The sequence below is a fragment of the Lagopus leucura genome, unplaced genomic scaffold (genome assembly GCF_019238085.1).
Source record: "Lagopus leucura isolate 7727_CA_CO unplaced genomic scaffold, USGS_WTPT01 Super-Scaffold_100018, whole genome shotgun sequence".
NCBI lineage: Eukaryota > Metazoa > Chordata > Aves > Galliformes > Phasianidae > Lagopus > Lagopus leucura.
In genome coordinates, this window is record NW_024962272.1 from 8175778 (window position 1) to 8199720 (window position 23943).

General features: G+C 36.6%; 1 protein-coding gene across 1 annotated transcript in view; it reads left to right on the forward strand.

The window, feature by feature from the left end:
• Window positions 1–10856: 10856 nt before the first annotated feature.
• TMC1 (transmembrane channel like 1) overlaps window positions 10857–23943 on the forward strand; it is a 46833-nt gene continuing 33746 nt past the window's right edge. The window contains exons 1-4 of the mRNA XM_042877318.1: window positions 10857–10953; window positions 14261–14326; window positions 14438–14810; window positions 19924–20064. Of these exons, the coding sequence (XP_042733252.1) occupies window positions 10857–10953; window positions 14261–14326; window positions 14438–14810; window positions 19924–20064 (677 nt within the window). The remainder of the gene's footprint in view (window positions 10954–14260; window positions 14327–14437; window positions 14811–19923; window positions 20065–23943) is intronic.

Genomic DNA, 23943 nt, shown 5'->3' on the forward strand with positions numbered 1-23943 from the left:
TCAGGAAAAACTTCTTTACAGAAAAGCTGCTTAAGCACTGGAATAGGCTCCCCAGGAAGGTGGTTGAGTCACCATCCTTGGATGTGTTTAAAATCCATTTGGATGTGGTGCTCAGGGACATGATTTAACAAAGAGTCGTTAGGATAATATGGTTAGGTCATGGTTGGACTCAATGATCTTTAAGGTCTTTTCCAACCTGAGTGATTCTATGATTCTAATGCTTTTCCCTTGAACCCAATTTTTGTGTCTACAAGTAGAGATAGAGTACCTAAATACAATTAAAAATATAGCTGCTTTTCTTTTGGTTCAGCTTCCAGATTTTCAAAGATATTTGTAATACATTGTTTCAGAAATGTTAGAGAAGCCTCAATTGGTTCCAGAAACAATACATGCTAAACTTGATTTAAATTTCATATAGACATCTGGCTTGGGTGTTAGATTTGCCTTTTCATTTGATGTTCAGAGACCTCTACCCACACAAATTTTGTTTGCATGTCAATTTATGAAGTAGCTGTGTATTTTGCTTTTTCTATGAATACCAGTGTGGCTTCAGAGCAAGGTTACCAGTGTTTCTGTTACACAATAGTGCCTGATCAGTGTTCAGGAGCTGAAAAGCTAATTTGGGAGTCAATATTGATGCAAGCCACCTTTTATGTTTCTTCCATGAAATTAATTAATGGGATTTGTAATTAATGGGATTTGTCATCTGATACGGTGTCTGCTCAGCCTCAACAGGGACTCCTGGTGCTTCCACCACTACCCTGCTTTTGACATACGGCAGGGTTGTGTCCCTTGAGTATGTTTTGACCCTCCTGGGGTCACCAGCATCCTGCCCTGGCCCTCCCATTGTAGCCTCCTTTTGCTCCCAGACATGATCTGTGTAACCATCCACTGAGCTGTGAAACGATGTGGGATAATGAGGATGTTAGGTGCAGACTTACCATTAATGCTGTTCAGGCTTGTCTGACTCATTCGGATGCAGTAGGTTAGGGAAGGATCAATGCAGGTATTACCTTACATAGTAAAAAAAGCCCTTTTCAGTAGCAGTGCAGTGACTTCTGCTTTCATATCCACATCTAGAACTGCCTGATTTTACCATCTGATTCAACAGATCAGAATATGCATTTTGTGCACCCAAAGCAAAACAGCATTTTAAAATTCCATCCTGAAAAGCAATCTCGGTAGAAAAGGTCTAGAAAATTATTGCCTTAGGTTTAACAATGTATATGGAAACCAATGGAAAATACATCTTGAATCGCAGAAAGTCAACAAGCAGAATGTTTCATCTTACTAGAAGGACACCATGACAGTTATTTTACTGTTAGTAGGTTATGTCACTATAACTTAAATGCTGACTACAAGCAAAATTGAGCCTGAGAAATTTACCGAAACTCAAATATTTGTACCAACCACAGTTATGTTGTCATTATTTGATGTCAACTTTATCTCCTTTGGCTATCAAACTAGTTATCATTTAATGACATTAGGAAGAATATGTGAACAAATAGTTTACTCTTCCTTCATTGCAGGGTGTTTTATCAGTTTTGGTTATGGTAAAGGGGTAATTATTTGTTTTGATCTTCAGCCTTTGTGTACTGTGCATACTTCTGAATTTTTATTGTGTAGAAATTGTCTCTGATGAGGAGGTACAGATTTGAACAAATAAAAGTGTGACATATTTGCTAAAAGAAAAAAAATGTTGTTCAATGAAGTCATTAAGGAATGAGCCCAGGTTCCTTTGACCTGTCTCCATTTTTTATTTTTTTTCTATCATTTGTTATGGAATTCAGTAACTCTGTGTTGTTCTGATTGCCGTCACGTAGAGATAAATTAAATGTAGGGTATTTATTTATTTATTTTTCTGCACAACTGATGTGCTGCAAAGAGGATGAAAACTGATCATGCCTGCTAAACCATGTCCCTAATGGCAACATCTGCACCTTTCTTGAACACCTCCAGGTATGGTGACTCAACCACCTCCCTGAATATCCAATGCCTTACCACTTTCAGAGATGAATTTGTTCCTAATATCCAACATGAATCTTCCTAGCACAACTTGAAACCATTACCTCTTATTGCTAGTTATGTGGGAGAAGAAACTGACAGCCACCTCACCATAACCTCCTGTCAGGGAGTTAAAGAATGTGATAATGTCTCCCCTGAGCCTCCTCTTCTCAAGACTAGGCAATCTCAATTCTCTCAGCTGCTCCTTGTAAGACCTGTGCTCCAGACTGCTCACCAGCTTCATTGCTTTCCTCTGAACATGCTCCAGGGCCACACTGTCTTTCTTGTACTGAACACAGTACTTGAGGTGTAGTCTCAAATGCTAGTACAGGGGGACAATCACTTCCCTGACTCTGCTGTTTTTGATGCAAGCCAGGATGCTTGGCCTTCTTGGCTACCTAGTCACACTGCTGGCTCATATTCAGCTGGCTGCTGACCCGCGTCCTGAGATCCTTCCTTCTGTGCAGCTTTCCAACCACTCTGCCCTAAGCCTGTAGCATTTCCTGGGGTTCCTGTGGCCAAAGTGCAGGATCTGGGGCTTAGTCTTATTGACCTTCATCCCATTGGTCTCAGCCCATCTATCTAGCCTGTCCAGATTGCTCTATAGGGCCTTCCTTCTCCCAAGCAGATTGACACTTCCTCCCAGCTTGGCGTCACTTACATTCTTACTGAGGATGCACTCAATACTCTCATCCAGATCAATAAAGCCCCAGTACTGACCCCTACAGAACATATGACTATGATTCTGTGATTCTTTGATTCTTTGATTATTCCCCATCTGGATTTAAATCCATTTATCACCACTCTCTGGGCCCAGCTCCTCAGCCATTTTTTTACCCAGAAAATTCAACACCTGTCTACAGAATCACAGAATCACAGAATGGCCAGTTGGAAGGGCCCTCAAGGATCATGAATCTCCAACACCCCTGCCACATGCAGGGCCACTAACCTCCACATTTAATGCTAGACCAGGCTGCCCAGGGCCTCATCCAATCTGGCCTTGAACACCTCCAGCGACGGGGCATCCACAGCCTTTCTGGGCACCTGTTCCAGAACCTCAGAGTTGCAAGAGCACACTGCTGGCTCATGTTAAGCTTTTCATCCATCAAGACCCCCAGGTCCTTCTCTGCAGAGCTGCTCTCAAGCACCGCTCCTTCCAGTCTGTATGGCTGCCTGGGATTCCTCTGGCCCAAATGCAAAACTCTGCACTTTGCTGTGTTGAATCTCATCAGGTTCAGCCGGGCCCACCTTTCAAGCCTGTTGAGGTCCCTCTGAATGCCATCCCTTCTTTCCACCGTGTCGACTGCACCACTCAGCTTGGTGTCCTCAGCAAACTTGCTGAGGGTGCACTCGATTCCATCATCGATGTCATTGATAAAGATGTTGAAGAGCACTGGTCCCAGGACAGACCCCTGGGGGACGCTGCTCATTACCAGCCTCTACCTGGACATAGAGCCATTGATGACCACCCTCTGTCTGCGGCCTTTCAACCAGTTTCTTATCCAATTTGGAGATAAGGATGTGGTGGGGGACCATGTCAAAGGCCTTGCTCAAGTCCAGGTAAATGACATCGGTCGCCTTTCCCTTGTCCACTGATGCCGTCACTCCATCATAGAAGAGCACCAGATTGGTCAAGCATGACCTTCCCCTGGTGAAGCCATGCTGGCGGTTTCGGATCACATGCCCTATCCTCATGTGATTAAGCATGTTATGCAGGAGGATCTGTTCCACGATCTAAGCCATGAGCTGCCAGTTTCTCCAGGAGAGTACTGTGGGAGACAGTGCCAGAGTCTTTGCTGAAGTTGAGGCAGAGAATGTCCACAGCCTTTCCCTTATCTGCCAGGCAGGTCTCATGGTCAAAGAAGGAGAGGAGGTTTGTCAAGCAGGACCTACCTTTCATGAGTCCATGCTGGCTAGACCTGATGCCCTAATTGTCCCACAATGCTATGTGATTGCACTCAAAATGATCTACTCCATAACATTCCCTAATACTGAGGTCAGGCTGATGGGCCTGTCATTTCCTGCATCATCCTTCTTGTACACAGGCGTCACACTAGCGAGTCTCCAGTCCTCTGGGACCTTCTCAGTTGACGAGGACTGCTGATAAATGATGGAAAGTGACTTGGCGAGCACTTCTGCTTGCTCCATATGTACTCGTGAGTAGATTTAATTGAGTCCCAGATGCTTGTGATAGGTGGAATAGCAGGTCACTGTTTCCTCCTGAATTATGGAGGTTTATTCTGTTCCCCATCTCTGTCTTCCATGTCAGGGATCTGAGTACTCTGAGGGTAACTGATCTGACTATTAAAGGCAGAAGCAAAAAAAGGCATTGAGTACCTCAGCCTTTTCCTCATCCTTTGTGGTAATGTTCTCTGCCACATGCAATAAAGAATGGAGATTCTTCTTGGCCTTCTTTTGTTGTTTATGTGTGTAGGTTGCTCCAAAAGTAATTCCTCCCATTTATTTCTGTGGAAACTACACGGCAACAAAATGTAAGAAAATATTGGTCGGAAGGTTCAGCCTCTACTGCCATACACCAATATTTACCTCTGACATTGTTGATCAACATAATAGAATAGTAGGCATTACTTTCAGAGCAGCTTTCATATTTGTGAAAACATTTTTTGTTATTTTTCACAACAGTAGCCAGATTATGTTCTAGCTGGGTTTTTGCCTTCTAATTTCCTCTTTGCAACATCTTTGTACTATCTCGAAGTTGCCTGTCCTTTCTTCCAAAGATGATACTTGTAATACATTATTTCTAATTTTTATTTCCAAGCCTGACTTGTGTCTCATTAATAAAATGTTTGCTTTGTCTAATCATAAAAGCTGCCTAGTGTTGTAAGTCCATGGTGACTCAGGGTAAGTCTGTTACTGCATACTTGGTATGGTATATGCATACTGAGAGAAGCAAAAAATCTTACGGGAATTTCTACATCCAGTGATGCAAACATAAACCAACAGATATATCAGTGTCAAGTTCCATTTGCTGTATTTTAAATGTGTTTTAGGATGCTTTTTTTTTTTTTTTTTGTAAAGTTATGCAATCTAAATATGTATCTACGACAAAGGTTGTTTTTCATAAGAAATAACCATTCGTATGCAGTCTTCCATATGCAACACTGTTAAAGTGTAGACCTGCATACAGTGTCAGAGTTTCTCCATGTGAACACCACGCAACATCTGTGTCTACCAGTGCAGTTTAACATTTGCTGTTAGTCATAGATGAGTACATTGCAGGATTTTTAATTTTTTTTTTTCCTGTAATAAGAAGATGAACAATTTCTTCCATTCTTTTGACCCTAGCATGCAAAACCTAAGTAGTAAACTAAACATTCATGAAAGATTAATTACTTAGGAAATTAGTATCTTCTTATATTTCAGTCGGTGAAACTTCAGCACCAACTGTGCAGTGACAGACGGGACAAAGTTGATGTGGATAACACTTTATAACAGACCGCTCAACCTTCAGACAATCTCCTATACTGGTGGCATCTGGAGCAGCCCTGTGAAATACAGTCACAATGCCTAAAAATGAAAAGCCAGCCACCAATGAAGGAAATGGTAATTACAACTATAATTATATATATTAAGTGTATACTCTTTTTCTGCATGTAGCTCAACAATGTGAAAATTTTGTTTTCTTCTTGTTTCTTTTGATGCAAATTTGCTTTTATCATAATTCTTCATCTTTTGTTCAAATGTGTGCTTTACTTCCCCTTTGAAGACAGTTTTGCAAGTTGGTTAGCTGTGGGAAGTCAGAGTCGCTCTCCACTAGTTAGTAAATGAAGATTCAACCACAGTCCAGTTACTTGTTATACATCTATATGCAGTTGGATGGAAAGATTGAGGAAATTAGGGTATTGTGTGGCTTCTGTAAGATACGTAAGTGTAATGGCCCTTTTGTTCATTCCTTCCAACATTTAGTGTTAAAATCAAGCACATACTTTATAGTAAGATAAAACATTAACAATAATTCTGTACTGATACTGGAATGATCTGGATACAAGAAACATTTTTGTTCGATTACAATGGTGTGATTTTTTTCTGACAAATTGCAAAGCATCTTGTTAATGTGGGAAGTGTTTTAATTTTCATGGACAACAACATTCATTTAAAGAAAGGATCAAGAATATTGATCTTTTTTAAATATAAGGTTGGCATGACCTTCAGAATGGCAGAACATGAATGAATTCATTCTTGCTAGGTCTTGCTAAATACCAGGGCTGACGCTATGTAAAAGTGCTTTTTTTTTTTCTTCTTTTTAATCTACACTCATAATATGAAACAGTAGTAAAATAAGATATGCTTCTGTAGAAAAATTCAGAAAGGACTTAGAATTTTATCAGAATATAACCCATAGTACAGTTAGTGGTGATAATATTATTTTTCCTCCTATATGAGCATCTTCATTTTTTTTTCCCTTTTTTTTTTTCACAAATACTGATACTGACATTTTCTAAGCAGTACTTGCTAACTGAGCTCATTTTAACAAGGAAGAAAAACAGAATTTAGTGTAATATAGGCAAAATATTTATCAGCCTAAGTAAAATTTTTCTTCTTGCTTGAACATAGGCTGTATTTTTCATATAAATTCATGTTTTATATAGACTCGTGATAACAATGCAATTAATAAGTTAAGTAAATCACATTTCAGAACCTAAAGAGTTCAGATCAGTATCATTTACTGTCATTTCACATGTACGAGGCACTGTACATTTAATATTCTTATCCCAGTACTTGAAGTAAAGTCTTCAGTGAAAATAATGAAAACTTGCCCAGAGTCAATCCAAGGAGGGAAACGGAAGTGAATCCGCAGAGATGGTGGCTTGGAAAACTTTATCTGTGCTCTCATGAAGGGGGTGATTTTCTGAGGAGTTCTTTGAATTATCTACTTCCCCTGCCTTCTGCGAGAAACAATTCTAACACTCTGAAGTACTTAAGTACAGCTCAAAAAGAAAATGGAAAAGCAGACCGTAGTCAGATGGACTATCTACTGCCAGCCTTCCATTCCCATTTAATCTATGCTACCTCATTCTGTTGTTTTAGCAGAACATATAGAAGACATTCATCATTTTTCCTTACCAGTGGAAAATCAACAAGCAATTCATGGATGTAAATCAAAATAAAATGATTTGTTTCCTACAGTTCCCATCTGTAATTTTCAGACGTTGACTGGGCTAAAACTAGTTGTAGCCAGCTTTACCAGACTACTGGTGTCTTACTCACTTGGTACTACAAATATTCTGTCTACTTTATATCTATATATATATCTATATGTATATTTATATCTGCCATTCTGATCTATATCATTGGTAGTTTAGATGCAGAAAAATAAACAGTATATTTGCTTGTGTGACTGAATATGAATTACTGTTTTACTTAATAAATTCAGAGCTACTGCCGACAGGATATTTTTTCAGACAGTAACTTTTATTTTAATCCATAGGAAGAAAATGCATAACTCTATATGTGAAAAGCATAAAAATTCAGGCATGGTCTCAGTATTAAGTGTTCTAGTAATTCTAGAATTGCAATTCTTATTTGTAAGGTCTGTGTTTCAATTCATATTTTAGTTTTAAAAAAATCTGGGATACCTTGAAAGGTAGTATTCTATGAAGGTTTGCTTTTCATTGCTATGACTATGAAATTATCTTTCCTTCTTAAACAGAGTTGCTGGAAAGCTAAGAGGTAAATGAATTCTGAAACACTAAAGGTCAGAAAAAATTTCAACAATAGGTTTTGGCTTCTGCTTATATAGGACACTTCATACAAGATGTAAAGCTGGCTTGCTATTAGTGGAGTTCAGAATAGGATTCTCTCTCCTGTGTTTCTGAATCCATTCTCAGATTTTAAACTTAGCACTTACCAATATGTGGCGTATATTTATTATCTCATTTGCCTCCAAGAATTAAAATATAAATGGAAGTCTTTGAGCTTTGGCAAAGATGTTTGAATCTCTAAATAATTTTGCATCTTCTAGTGGCAACTCTGTTGATTCTGTTATTTAATGAAATGTAATGAAGAAGACAAGAGGAATATGAATATATGCAACCTATCAAGTTCCAAGCAGATTCTTTATGTTTGCTTTTTGTAATTTGTTTAGCTCATGAGAATTCCTCATAATAACATTCTGAATCTAGATAATACAAAAATGCTTTTAGTTATAAAACATGGAAGTTATCTTGTTGGGGATAGAGATTGGAGAGAGAAACATTGTTTCATCTAGTTGTCAGAATCTAATTGCAGGAAATAGAAAGTCATTAAAAAGACCTAAGGTTAAGCCATTTTGGAAAGATGCAAATAAGGTACTTGGCTGTCTCTACAGTGTGTTTATTTGCTGTAGAACTGAGCAGAGAGCAATTCTGAACTATCGATCAGGTTCAAAGAAGCCATAAGTCTGGAAATAAGACTGTGATGTTAACTGTACATCAGATGCCTGGTACAAATCCGAAAATAAAGTAGAAGAAGCATGATATTCATGATATTAGTTACACAAGAAATAAATAATCTGATGTATGCTTTTGGGCTTTGACATGTACTCTTTTTTTTTTTTTTTTTTCTTTTTGTTTTGTTCTGTTTTGGGTTGTTTGTTTTTTTTTTTTGTACACAATAACATGCTGTGCTTCCGTATCTGTGACGCGGACAATGACAGATATAAATTATATGTAATTGAATTTGGAATACATTGATTGATACTTACAAAACTCCTCTGTTTCTCCCAGTCTTTCTAGATTGCTCCAGAGAAAAGTTTCACATGCTAACTGTTAGGTTTTCAGTATTGGTGCTGTTGTAATTTGTTAAAATTCATCATTTCCAAGTTCTGTTACTCCATCAAATCTGAATCTTGTTTTAGCCTTTGATAAGATGTTGTAGTATTAAAAAAAAAAAAAAGAAAAAAAAAGTATTTTCAAGAACATTTATCAGATTAGTCAAATACTTTTTTTTTCTTTCTTTCTTTCTTTTTTTTTTTTTTAAATATGGCACAAGAGATACACAGATGCTAAAAAAAAAAATAAAAAAAATTGCATATTATCAGCCTTGGACATACTGAGAGACTTGGGCCCTGTATTCCCAGGCAATCAGTTCATTGTTGTCGAACCTCAGCTCTCTCGTCAGTAACTTTTTATCCAAATCACAGTAGAAATTTGTTGGTCTTCCTTAACTCCAGTTGGCTGTGCAACTTTTATCTACCTGATGTTTCAAGTGTGGGACTGGACTTTTATGAAAATATGAAGCTTCCAGGGGTCTAAACTTTTGCTGAAAGGTGTACTTGGGGATGTATGAAAAACTTATGTGATGACGTGAGGTGTGGAATAAAAGGATGAAACAAATACATTCAGTCTCTTTTTACTATGTTTTTAAATGCTAGAAATGGAACTGGATTTTTGGCCGAAGTTTATGATGTTTAGCCAGGGGTATTCTACAGTTCACTGATGGGGACATCCTTTACTGGGACATGGAGTAAGACTTTATGTCAGGCTTTATAGTGCCTTGTACTTCAACCAAAGTCTGTTTCTTGCATTTTGGAATTACACTGAGAGCAAGAGCTCTCTAATATGAATACCTCAAATCTTAGATAAGTGCACCAGTTCACTCTTCTGTAGACTTTCCTTGAGTTCTTGATTTTCCTTGAGTTCTTTATTATTTCTGGTATGTTTTAGAGCTGTTACTTCTAGTGATATTTTTCCTCACAGAAGTATTGTGAGGAACTGCATTATTTACATGAAATAATATTATGGAAATTATGTAAATTCTAAGAATTGAATTTTATACAGATGTGCCCATTCTTTTTGTTTGAAATTTCACAAGAGTTTGTTGTCCCTCATGGCTTCTATTTCTGCTTTTTGGTCACCCAGTTTATTAGCTGTCTATCTTTCTGTCACTGGAAAAAGTCCAGCTTGGTTTTGCTGAGAGGAAGATACAATAATAATTGCTTGCAAGACACTATCTGCATATGATCCATTTAAATGGCTTAACAATTAATAATTAAATATACACCTATTTTATGACTTAAAAAATAGGCAAAGAATCTGATAGCATTTTTAGGTTCATATACAGGTCTCCACTGATGTTTTTTCAAGGCATGGATACTCCAGAATTGCTTAGCAGCAGTCGGTTTTACACAGTACCATGTTAAGCAGTAATATTACAATAGCAGGCAGTGTTTTATGGAGTAGTTCCAAGAATCATTATCACTTCCATAATGAGAAATTAAGGCAACCTTGTGGCATAAAAAAAAGGTTAATAGAAAAGCATGAAATCTGGCAGATGTCCTCTGGTAATGAAATGCAAAGGATTGAGAAGATAAGAATAAAACATTTCCTCACTATGCTAGTTGGCCACTTCACAACAAAGACTCCTATGGTTTTATAGATTATATTCTGCCCTTAATTTCCTTGCCAGCCAGCACTCTATGCTCTCCCCTAAACTCTCTTCTGAGATTAACGTTCTGTCTCTGACATGTATATTATTTTGAATTGAGATTCAGTACACTCTCTAGCTGTCTCATATCCAGCTATAGTTCAAAACATAAATAAGACTTGAAGAGATGTGATAACTTACTCAAATCAGACTTCTGTTGCCCTTAGTCTAGAATAAAGACAAACTTTCTCTCAGACTAGTAAGTAAAAGAAATCCGTAAGCAATTGGCTTTCCTTGAGCATAGGAAGTTATGGAATATAAATTCAAATATGCCTGATATTAAACCTATTTAATCAGGGTTGGATGCAGTATCCTAGAAGATTTGACAGCTGAGCAATAGTTTGCTGCGATTTCTTATAAATTCAAGTTATCTGACTCAAACCGCAGTTACCTGAAATGAGCTTTATGAGAGCTACAACTGTGAAGAAATGAGGTCCACTTTTCTGGAACCTCGTGTAATTCCAGATATTGCTGTAGCATGTAGGCAGCTTGCTGTCTGTCAACACTTTGATGAACTTTTGATAAGTAAGATGCCATGTGGATACGTTTAAAAAGGTAGAAGACAAGCTGTACACCTAGAAGGATCCTACACAGTGATGATTTTGTTTCTGCATCTAAGACTCTACATTCCTACTTTAATTAGAGCATTTTTGATGCTCTTTGTTTTTCCTACAGAATGGTAATACTATACTGAATTGCAGGTTTTCAGAGATTGCTGCAATATGAGTGCAGGGTTGGATAGCTATGCAGCTTATATGAATGCGTGCATACATGCTATTCAAGACAGACCTGAGGGATAGCAAAGAATCTTTGCCCCTTTCCTTAATGAGTTCTGTTCTCTTGAACTTCTAGTTCTACTCTGAGCTTCAGCTTTTCTTGTCACAGTTCATGATGTACAGTGCAATACAGAGTTTTGTCTGAATTCTGCCTTTTAAAAATAAATTCTGTGCAATGCTTCAGGCATCACACCCCACAACCTGGTAGAGAGCTCTCATTCTGTACATACAGCAGAAAGAGAGTGATATCTGAACATTTCACCAAAATCTTTGTAGCTGAGTGCAGCACAAGGAACATTTAAGTGCTTTCTGTGTGAATCATAGCAATGTGCATACCACTGAGTCTCAGGAGAACTGACAATAGTTGTCTGCTTATCATAAAAGGAATAGGAGGCTCTTTTGTTATGTTTTGTTTTGTTTTCAGTGTAAGCTCAGAAACAAATTGAGTATGTTTTGTATCTGTAGGTGAGCATGGATCTGTGGAGACAGGAATGTTCTGAAGTTTGGAGATAAAATAATTTTTTGCAGAAATCATTTTTTAAAATGGACTTTGGATGCTTCTTTGGATGCCTGTAGCACTCTCTACTCTTTTAGCCACATGATTCTCTATTATCATTGGTTGTTTTTTTCTAGACTCATTTTGTGGAAACAGCCACTCTCATTTGATTTCATGTTTTGTTCTTTTTTCTTTCTTTTTTTTTTTTTTTTTCATAATTCTGTGAAAACTTGTTATTATTTGTGTGTCTGTGAACTTTTATGAAAAAAAGATTTAAGCACACAGGCCTCACTATTCACATACACTCCCTTCCAACAGCATGCTTGGTACTTTCTTCAAGAATCGATTAGTTTCACATTTAATTTTTCCTGAAATACTTGATTCAGACTATCACATTTTTTACCCTTATGATAAAATTAATTGAAGAAAATTAATTAAAGATTTAAAAATTAATTGAAGTTCAACATCTATACTGGGCTGTATTTAATCCTGTATTACATAGTTCATAGTTAATTTCAATATTATGTTAATTGCATCCTGACACACTTTCACCAGTAATGCACATTTCAGTGTGCATGATAAATCTCCATCTGACTGCTTGTTGTACGTACTCTGGGGAATCTCCAGTGAGGCCAGTCTTGTATCTTTAAGTGCTTCCCTGGGAATCTCTTTTTGGCTAGTGAAGATCAGTGAAAGCATTAGCTGCAAATAAAAAACCATGCCCTATTGTGGCATGCAGAGTACATCTTTAGAAGTGCCTGTTGTCATCTTTGCAGACTTTCAATAGCAATGTAATGATCTTTGTCTAATGGAGATCTAGTTACTGTCAGCAACAGAAGGCATATGTCCAGAGAGAACAAAGGAGCACTTATTTTCACATTCCACTGATGATATTATGATAACATTTTTTGCATTGTCTTAAAAAAAATATTGTGCAGGTGCTGTTGACTTGATAGCAATTGTAATTACAATAATATGTTTTGTGAAGGGAACTTAAGCTCTCTTCATCAGTCCTAGTTTTAAAATGCCAGTCAAATTCTGTGTGGTAATACTTTGCATGTTACTGTACAGAGTAAAACAATACCCTGGATTCTTTCTTGTTTTCAGTCTTGCATATTTTAATATTTTCTTTGATACTAGATAGAACTAAGAAGTTGATCCTGACAGCTGTAACAATTCCTAGATAAATGTTTGTTCATAATTTTTCAGTTAGTCTCTGTGGCTTAATAAAATCTATGAAAGTAACTAGAGAATGGGTGGAGAAAGACAGAATGTAAAGAAGAGTCCAAAAGATTTATGCGTGAGTGAAGAAGGAAAATAATTGTACTTTGCTCTGGTCTGAAAACTGTAACACAGAGATCACAACACGCCACATATCCTGTCTGTAGGAGGGATGGCATACTTATATATATCAAGCATATACATCTGAACATACATGCTGTGTTGGAGCCTAATGACAGCAGTCTACTTCAACTCAAGGCACTATTTCTTAGTCACTGCCATGTACCTCTACATATTCCACTGGCATGTCGTTCCACATCTACAAACTCAAACAAGGATACCTGAAGAAAACCTTTCAGCTCCTGTTTTTTCAGGTATTAGTTAGACTGTTTCTGAAGGTACATTGCCAGTGAACTACCAGTTTTAGTAGTGACATGATAAGTAATATGTAGTGTTATGATATGAATATGCAGTATAATGATGGATATAATGGACATGATAGAGAATAGTCTTTTTTTTCTCCGTAAATATATGATCCTGGTCTCAGAATGTAGAATAAAGATGAACTGGATACTGTCTTGGATACTGATAAACAGCAGAAGCAATCTCTCTTGTTAAACTTACTGAGACCAACAAACATAAACAATGGATCCACTCCAAAACAAGGATGTCTCTAGGCAGAAATACTACTGGCTTCTGTAAATGGGCTCTCCCTCCAAAGTCTGCAAGGTTTCTGTCATCTCCTGAGGGACAGAAGAGGACCATTGTACAGAATAGAACAGAGCTGTGTCAGCTTTTATCATGTGCTTAGAGATGTGGTTGCTGAAACTGAAGATCTGAGAGCAACTTTCTTCTTTCCTCTGGGATTGTGTTCTTCAGCAGTGCTACAGCTATAAAATTTCATGCTCTCCCATCTGTCAAATCATTTAATGACTCTTTTAATCTTTAATCTCAGCCAGTGCTTATCTTTCACACATCTAAGAAAATCTGAGAATTGCTTGAGAATCGTCTTCATCTTCCTTTATTTATTCCTTCAGTTACAGGGTGCTGCTGCTTACAGTGTTCCTTTTTTAGGGTCCTTCTGTCCTACTTATTTGCTCTGTAAGATTAAGATCTCTGTGCCATCACTTTCAATTTTACTTACTTTAGTGCTCAAAGAAGATAAAACTTTTTTTATTTCTGTTTTCATCTGATTTCTTGAAAGCTGTTCTCCTTGTTCAAAAAGCTGGATTTGTGGAATGATGTAAGAGAGCACAATGTGGTAAATTTCTTAAACACCCTGCGTTCCTATTGACTAATCCACACTTCACATGCACTGGCTTTTGTTTTCTAATTACAGATGCCAGTGAGGTTGACAATGAAGAAGACAGTGCAGCTGAGAATCAAGAAAATGACAGAGGTGCAGGTCAGTAGGTGTGGATAACTTTGAGGCCACGTTCAGTTACATAAATGAAACAAGGAAGGAAGGTCTCTCTCTAACATCCTGCCTTCTCTCATATCTTCATTTCTGTCACAGATAAAGAGAGGAAGAGAGCAAAACCAAGAACCAGAAGAGGACATGGAAGAGGAAGAGCCAGGCATGGTGGTGAGGAGGATGGAGATGATGAAGATGGAACAAGGAGAGCTGGGCAACGCAGGCAAAGAAACCGGAGAGGACGGAGCCGAGCAGGTGGAAATGAGGGCAGTGATTCTGAGGGGGATCCTACAAAAGCCAGGAAGAACCAGGCAAATCAAAAATCAAAGGAAGATGGTGAAGAAGAGGAAGATGAAAAAGGGGGTAAGAGTGGGAAAGGCAAAAATGAGAAGAAACAGGACAAAAAGGCTGATAAGAAAGGGAAGAAAGAAAAGGCCAACAAGAAGAAAAAGGACAAAAAGAAATCAGGATCTGGGTAATTTTATATATACATATATATATATATATATATAAATATAAAACAATTGTTGCCTTATGTAAAACCTGTTTTCATTTATAGCTGTGAAATGCCAAGAGTTGGCATGGCTCCTTGCCAAAGCTGAACAGGAGGTTTTATTTTCTTTTATTTTCTTCTGGAATGAGGAGATTCTGAGTGAAGTGGAAACTGTCCATAAAGCAAAATCCACTACAGTGAAATGTGGTCAAGGGCTGTCATGTGTCCAGGATGGAACTTTTGAAAATGACTGTACAAACATTTCTGACACCACCAATATTCTGACATTAGAGACAAATCTCATAAATCTGAACAGAAACTTCAGCTGGGGTCTCCCTTACTGTAGTTAAGTGTCTCACATTCTTGAGCTGTTCTCTGGAGTGACAGAGGAAGGAACAAGTGACAGAATGACAGTGAGTGAGGTCTCCTACTTTTTTCCTAAGCAGTCAAACAACCAAAACCAAATAAAAAGCCAGAACCAATCGCTGTCCAGAATCCCAGGATCTAGTTCTGTTTCCAGTGCAGAATCAAATTCTTGACACTTTCCAAAAGTTCAAGTTCTTATTTCCTATCCAGCCTTGAACCAGCTTTTTTTTGTAACAGATGAAAACTTTAAGAGTTCAGAATCAAGCACGGAGACAAAATTCTCCAAAGTTTGTCTATTACTTAACTCCCACTGAAAATTTCCTTTTCCAGAGCATTTAGTGCAACCTGGGGTCTTTGGAAAATTGCTCTGACATAGAACACTTCTGAAAACTCTTTTTATTCTTCTTCTGTCATCCTGGTTTTCCCAGGCAGCATACCCGTTTTCATGATATTTTAAGGAAACAGTCCCTGAGAACAGTGTACGAAAGAGCTAATGGAGCTCAGCATGCTCATCTCGGTGGAGAGGAACAGGAATCTTCTTTCCTCCATTCAGCACTTGCTACAGCTGTTTATGTTCCCAAAGGCAGCACTACGCAGCACAGCAGGAGTCAGAAGGAAAAGAAAATACAATGAGATATGCTGCTGCATTAATTTGTTCATGATCCCATTTCAGTACACTTCTAGTTCACTTCCTTTCCCTACAAGAATATCTAAAATCTTCCTTTGTGCTGGCTTATTTCTGTGGTGCCAATTGTTCCCCACTGTGCAATTTCCTATACTCATATAAGCAACAGGCCTGAATCTGCCAACCCTTGTTCCTTTGCTTATTGCTGTTGTCATCCCTTGCAAGCATTTGAGTGTTAATTTTTAAAAAAAGCCACTTAAAATATAAATTTAAATGAAGGCATAATGTTTTTAATTGTATTACAAAACTCTGAACATTAAAATACACATGTTTAGTCTGAAGAAATTCAGTTTCTATCCAGATCAGCATGTTGTTTCTGAAAGTTGACAGCACATTTGAAGAAAATCTGATGATGCTCTGGAAGATACTTGAAGAACATTATATTCTTAGACATTTAGAGCACCATCCAACAAGATTATGTGATAGTAAATACAAGAATATTTAAAAGGATTTTCAACAGGAAAAAAAAAACAGCAAAGGGAAAAATGATGGTGATCTGTTCAACTATTGTTTATGTGAATGATTTGCATATCTTAGAACAGGAGAGAGTGATGTGAGCACAGAAGTGTAGCCCATCTAACAAGTCTGTGAGGACCTACCGTAGTAAAAGCTAAATATTCTTTGAAAGTATCTCATAGACTCATATAAATTTGAGTTGGAAGGGACCTTTAAAGGTCAGCTAGTTCAATTACCTTTCAATGAACAAAATCTGAAGAGTGCTCAGAGCTCTGTCCAGCCTGACCTTGAATTTCTCCAGTATATGGCAGCCACCACCTCTCTGAGCAAACTATTTCAGTGCCTCACCACTCTTACTAATGTACCTTTTTTAATAGCCAAAAGTAGAGACAAAACGAAACAAATAAAAAGTAAAATGAATATAGAGAATAGAGAAGATGTGGTATAATCGCACAGGGGAATATTGTATTTGTTAATGTTTCTGTGGATTTTGTTGTCCACAAACAATTAACAGTTACTTTTTGGCTAGATATCAGAAGTCAGTAGATTCTGCTTTGCTTACTATTTTCCTACATCCTACTTTTCACCTTAACTAGAAATAACTCTTTATAAACTAATCATTCTGCTTAAAGAAATCCTAGATGAACTCTGTGCTCATACATCTTCTAAATCTTTTTTTCTTTTTTTTCAACCTGCTTGAAGTTTTGATCGTCCTATAGTGAGTTTCATAAGGTAATTCTGTGGCAATTCTATGGAAGCTGTTTCTTGATTACTTTAGTGATTGGTATCTCTTAGTGGGGTGTGAGAAGGACCTCTCTATATCATCCCCAAAATATTTTGACAAATTACTCCATATGAGGATTACTCCTTGTGAGGATCTGTGATATTTCTTGATTTCTGTCATACACCTTGGTTCAAAAGCTAGATTTTTGTTCCTTACTGACTTGTTTAATTGTCTACAATAGCTAGTGCACCTGGTAGTAACCATCTGTTGAAGCTACAAGTAGAAAAGGAATATTATATTCTTCTTAGTCTGTGCATTTCTTTTTTTACTCTGAGCAAATCAATCAGAGTTTAGTTGAATTATTGGAAGATACAGAGCTTTTTCAGGAGTCCAGAGGTACATAGAATTTTAAGGCAGTACTGGCACGGCATCTTCTTTATGCTAGGAAGTGCCAGGGGGTGTTATGGGGATTATCATTGAGCAGTAGAATTTTCTCACACACACAGAAAGAAAAAAGTAGTCAAATTTATTCAGTTACCACTCCAGAGTCCTACTGCTCTTTTCCCTGAAAATACCCAAGCTCCTAGAAGATATTTTCACTTCTATAAAATAGCGTTTACAGCCAGCATAATAAATATAATTTAAATCTGTATAAAAGAGATAAGACTAAAACCAGAACACAGATGAATATTACTGACAGGTTCATCAAGTATATAATTTAAGTCAGTGTCATTGATTTCAAGAGCTTTAAAGACTTAAGAAAAGATGCACTGTGTATATTGAATTGAAGTCAAGGAAAACAAAGATTATTTTGGAATTATTGAGCAATCCTTTCTTCTCTGTGTTAGCCTGAAGGTCATGGTGATCTCTTCTACCCTTTAAATGTATGAAACACTGTCTTTCTTGAAAGACTGAGACTTTTGCTTGCTGAAGGCATAATTCTGATTTCCTCGGTTGAATCTTACAGTGTTCAACCACTGAATGAGTTGCGATTGCACAAAGTTTGGTTGTGTTTTGTAAAGACTCTTGAAAAACCCAAGTAAATAAAACCAATTAGATTTCTTAAAGATGGGTTAAAAAAAATTGAATTCTGAATGTTTTTCTGGCTCTAAAGGAACGTTAAAAATGGAAAACAAATAAAGCAGTAGTGAGCAATTGGCAAAAGAACCATTAATAACTATGCTTGTGTTCTGCATGGCTTTCTCTCTTCAGTAAGGTAACTATATTAACACCTGCCCACCGTATTTCCCTCTACTCTCACTGCAGCCTTGTACATCTGTATATTTCAGTTTTGCATAATTCTACTATTTTCTTCTTCTGTCAAAAGAAGTTCTCAGTACTGAGCATTGTATAATGCTAAACAGCTGATTGTAAAAAATAAGGATTTAAAACTTTTCCTAAAGGAGCCTTTTTTTCTTTATTTTTTCTCAAATCACTTGTTTTTTCTTTTCTTTTTTTTTTCTTTAAAATGCACTAGAATTGTATAATTGTATGTATGTATACTTTTACTGACTTTATCCGTTTGGCCTATTCACTTTTTCATCACATCGTTAGAACAGCCATATATATGGCTGTTCTCAAAATTCTTTAGAAGCATCTTGATATCTCCAGATTTATATTTTCCATTGAGCTGTTTTTCATACCATGAATCCTGAAATTTGAAGGCCAATTAATTCAACTTCTTAATGTTCGGTAAATGACATTTGAGTCATTAATGTTGCTTCATCTGATTACTCTGAGAGTCTCTCACCTCCGTTGATTTACTTTTGTATGCCTGCAGTTTTTAAATTATCTCCCTGCAGATTTTGATGTAATGTTGTCTATTTCATAATACCCTAAGGTAGATGAATAATGAGAAATTCACGTGTACACATTACCAAATATTTTTGCTTTTGTTTTGAAACTCCATAAATATTCTTGCTGCCAAACACTGCTAACGAGAGAGAATGCATTCAGATACTTTCTTTAAATCACATGAAGTTTGACTATGTCTTTGTCATCAGTGTGAGCAGAAGAAAAAGATCTTCAGGTTTCCAGAGGACTTAAAACTATTCTGTTATTTGGCTTACATAGTGAGTCAGCTCTGACACTGGATTTTGAATGTCACAGAAGATTGATTCTGAGACTTGATAAAGTTTGAATTACTGCTAACAAGACAAAACAGAAAACTTCTTTTTTAAAGTACTATATTTCAAAATTTTCAAAACATTAAAGAAAAGCAAAGACAACAGAAAATAGAAACGCATCAATTTTTTTTCTAAGAGCTCAGTTTATGGTAGTCATCACAGTGGGCAGGAAATCAAATTCTGGTGATTTCTTACTTATTAATTTCCTGTTTGATGACATAAGAAGTCACATTTGTTGCTAGAGATGTGCTGTACGCCACCGCGTGTGATAAGATTGCTCACAGAAAAGCAGACCCATGTGGATTTCTGAATTTTTCCCATCTCTGAAAAATTACTGCTTTGATTAGTGGATGGGCTGTCAACTGGTGTTTAAACCTGTCTTCTCTCTTCTGAGGCACACAGAAGTGTGGTGAGGAAGTTCATTTTTTATGGCACCAGTCCTTATTTGCAGAGTTGGTTTGGACTCCCAGAAAGGCTGGTTACTCCTGCAGGACGCATCCCCAGAGTGACTGCTGCTTTTCGTGTGTAGTGTGACTGCTTGGGGAGTAATGCTGGTGAAGCACAATGCAGCCTTTGCATTGATGCTAAACAGTGAGTCTATTTTCTCTTCAGTGCAACAGAGAAAGCATTGTTCTAGGTCTTAGAATTTCTATGAATTTATACCATGTATATGCTCCATGAAAACTTATGTCCGTCCTAATTTTTTGTGATGTTTTTTGTTCCCATTTTTGGCTGAAGCTCTGATTCTGACTCTGAGGAGGAGCCGATTACTGAGGAGGAATTGGCCAAACTGAAAGAAGAGGTAGAAGAAAAAAAGAAGCTAATCGCCACATTACGAAACAAGCCATGGAAGATGAAAAAGAAGTTGTCAGTTCTAAAGTATGGTTTGAATTTCATAATATCTATCTGTCATCCTTCTTTGTATTATCTTTTGTTCTCTACATTTGCTAAGTTTATGTTGGCAATTGCTTCAAATGATAAGTTTAAGCTCTTCTCAAGGAAAAATGATGCAACTTAAGAAATAACACAGGGTAATTGCAGTGAGGAGAGAGGAATTTCCTTTTTATTCTAACTTTCTCTAGAGAAGAATACGTTTTTTGGAGTTACAGAAGAGGAAACATGAATGAAAATTGAACTTGATTTCTCATGCATTTTCAAGTTTGCCACTTATAAGTTTGCCAGCAAGTATATCATTACATTTTCATCAGTGCAAAAATGTCAGTTAAATTTCAGTTAAATAATCAGTTATATTTTCACCAAACACAAGAAACTGGGTTAACAAATAGAACTTTATTCTCTTGCCAAAGCTGCTGTACTCCTCTGTTTTCAATAACTCATTCACTGCAGTACTCTCCAAACATCAGCAAAATGCATGGTTGTGTTGAATTAGGCACAAGTAACAGAATACCAGAATATTCTTCTCCAGGCGGTTTTTGAGATGGTGAGAAAACATGAATCGGATGAGAGAGCATATGAGATGGGGTGTGGAAGGTCTGTGACTTTTTCTTTCTATAAAGTAAAATTATTCTGGGGGGAGACATTAACAAATGAACATATTAAAGGCATATTGTGAAAAAAGGATACATGGAACAAAGAAAAAGAACCGAGTGCCTAGGAGATGTAAAGTAGAAGCACTATGAAAGTCAGGGAATTTCAGGAGAATTAGGTGACCAGATTATATAATCAGACAACAGTTACTATTTTTTGCTTAGTCTTACTATGAAATGTTTTTAGTTGGAGGAGTAATTCTAGTCACCCTCTGTGACTGAAAATTGATATAGCTTAAGAGTATTATGAGGTGGATTTTCCCCGTTACGCCAATAGCAAGTTTTCAAAATCTTGTTGTCTGCCCATGTATTGAGAATTATTTCTTTATTAATATTCAGTGTGAATTTGGCTTTGTACATTCAACATGTTCAGTAATTCTACCTAAATGTCAACCATTTTAATCAACTTTTATATTATTATATTCATGAAATCTAGACTGGGAGACAAGGTCCGCATTCAGTTTTATTTGTCACCATCAGAAGGATTATTTTAATAAAAATTATTCATCAACAAACTTCTACAGGAGCTGTAAAACAATGTTTTTATTCTTCTGGATTTTGCTATAGCCCTCTCTGGCGTAGGCTTAGAAATTATTGGCACTTTATTTTGTTTGCCCCAGAAGAGAATGTTTTGCAAGAGAAAATGTCAGTTGTTCAGATTAGCTTCTTTCAGTCTACTCTTATTATCTTATTAATTATGAGCACATGTAATAACATATTTTAGTATATTGATACATTTGTTTCAGATCTGTAGTCCCATCATCAATACCCTGATATATTGACATTATTCTTATATGTATGGAAAATAGACAAAAACTGACTCTCTAAGTACCTTAAATGAGTTTTGTATACTCCTATTCTATCCGTAGAAACTTTCGATAAAGAAATATTTTTAGCTAGCATTTGGGGCTGTCACCTTGTTCTCTCCCTGTGTAGATTTTTGAGTACTATGGGATGCACAGGAAAAAAAAATGTCCTATCTACGTAATGGTAGAAGAACAGAATTCCTGATTCTTTGTCTTTCAGCTTCCACAGTAAAGAAACTCAGGTTTCTTCTCAACATTAAGGGAAAAGTCCTTATTGTCAGCCAAAAAATACTTCCTGCTTGCATTTTTTTTAGTAGCCATTGTTTTCAAAGAATGAAAAAACAATGCTTGCTTAGAATGATATTTACGAGAATATAAAACAAGAAAATACTTTTCGAAGTATTTTGAAAGAATTATGAAGGTTACATATGAATTTTTGTTCTTTAAATATATATATATTTAAGAAAAGTTAATTTAAAAAAAAAAAACAACTTTTGGGGGGAATGGTTCAATTTCTATTAATTTGCCTCCTTTTAAAAAGTGATAGAAAATAAAAATTGTCAAAACATTTTGTTTAAGTATTTCCAAGACTGAAGACTGAACAACTTGCTCAGTTTTCTGATTCAAATCCCAGTTTATTTTTCAAATGTAAAAAAAAAAAAAAAAAAAAAAGTTTTTTGTTTTTTTTTAAAGAAATAAGCACTGGAATTAAATGTTCAGTGTTTTCCATAAGGGTGACACACATGAAGGCTACATTAATTTTTTTCTTCACTCTTTTTTCTAGAATTGTGTGAGTGGGGAATTAATTTTAGAACATAGAAGTAAAACTGTTAGCTTTGTTGCCTTCAGTCAAAACCTGACTGTTACACTCACTATTGAAATGGCATTCGTAATTGGGATGCAGTACACAATTAGACAGCTCTAATTTCTAATTTGTATCACTCAGCCTGGAAAGACGAATTTCAACCGCCCCTGTCTGTTCTCTGAAGAAATGTGACTGATGATAGCTCTCTACAGAAAAGTGTCCCTCTAAGGTTTGGAGTTGAGTTGTACCAGCACATTCTGACTCTAGCTGGATCTTCAAATATCATGTTTAGGTCTCAGTAAGTCTGATGATGAGAATAGAAGAGAGAAGATATGGAGAGGAATGAAAGGATGCTATGTGGCAAATGGCATTGCTTCTCTTGCCAAACCAGTAGGCATGGCTGAGAGCAGATGATGTAGTAGTCCTTGCTGTTGACAGCCTTCATGCAGCTGGAGCCCAAGCTTTTTTCTTATTTTATAGACAGATTTTGTCTTTCAAAAGAGTCTTTCTCATCTTCCTTTGTTTAGATTGACTATGAACTACGCTGCTATTGAGCCTTTTCTATAGGAGATTCATGAATCCATACATCATTCCTCTCAACATTGGCTATTCAGGACAGAAGAAAATTAGCTGAAGAGCAATTAGATTTTAACAACCATCAGCTGTTATTTATGATGCTGAGATTTAGACAGAGGGTGTTAAACTATTAGAAAGATTTTGAATTAGTAAAAGGTACGAAAGATAGAACCAATGGGCCATAGCTTCTACTGTTGCAATGAGTAAGGGAAGGCTATCCCAATTTACAGCTGAGGTTTTGATTTTGGGAACTTAATCATCTATCTATGCATTCTCCCTGTTGGGTATTGTTTGGCCTGGAAGAAATGGAATGTTCAAAAGCTGAGCTACTATGTTAGGAACTGGAGTACTCACTCCCCTCCTTAAAGCACATTGCACTTTGTGTAGACAAATGTTTGTGATGTAAATAGTAAACATTATTAATAGTTATGCAGCTTATGTATAGAAGTTTATTAAGATGCTTATAATATGGACAGAGAATTGCACACAAGAATCCAGAAATGTGTGATCAGTGACACCAGTTTAGAACTATACCAAAAAAAAATTAACAAAACAACAAAATAAGAAAAATTACAACCAGCTTTCGAAAGGTTTTGGCCTCTCAAAGAAATTCCAGTTAAATACAGACTATACAGAGAACTATGATAACTTAGTTTTTTAAAATGAAAAGCATTCTTATTTTTATATACTGGGGACAGGTTATACTATGATGATAATTTTTCCTTCCTTCCTTCCTTCCTTCCTTCCTTCCTTCCTTCCTTCCTTCCTTCCTTCCTTCCTTCCTTCCTTCCTTCCTTCCTTCCTTCCTTCCTTCCTTCCTTCCTTCTTTTTGAAGCATTGTTTATTTTATCCTGGAAGAACACATCAACACGGATAAAGTGAAAATAGAATATTTTTTAAGCATAGAAAACCCAAGGATATACATATGTATATCCATGCACCTCCTTATATATGTGTATCTACATATACAAACTTATAAATAAAGTTGCACTATATGTATCTTTGGATGGGCTATTTGCAGTCC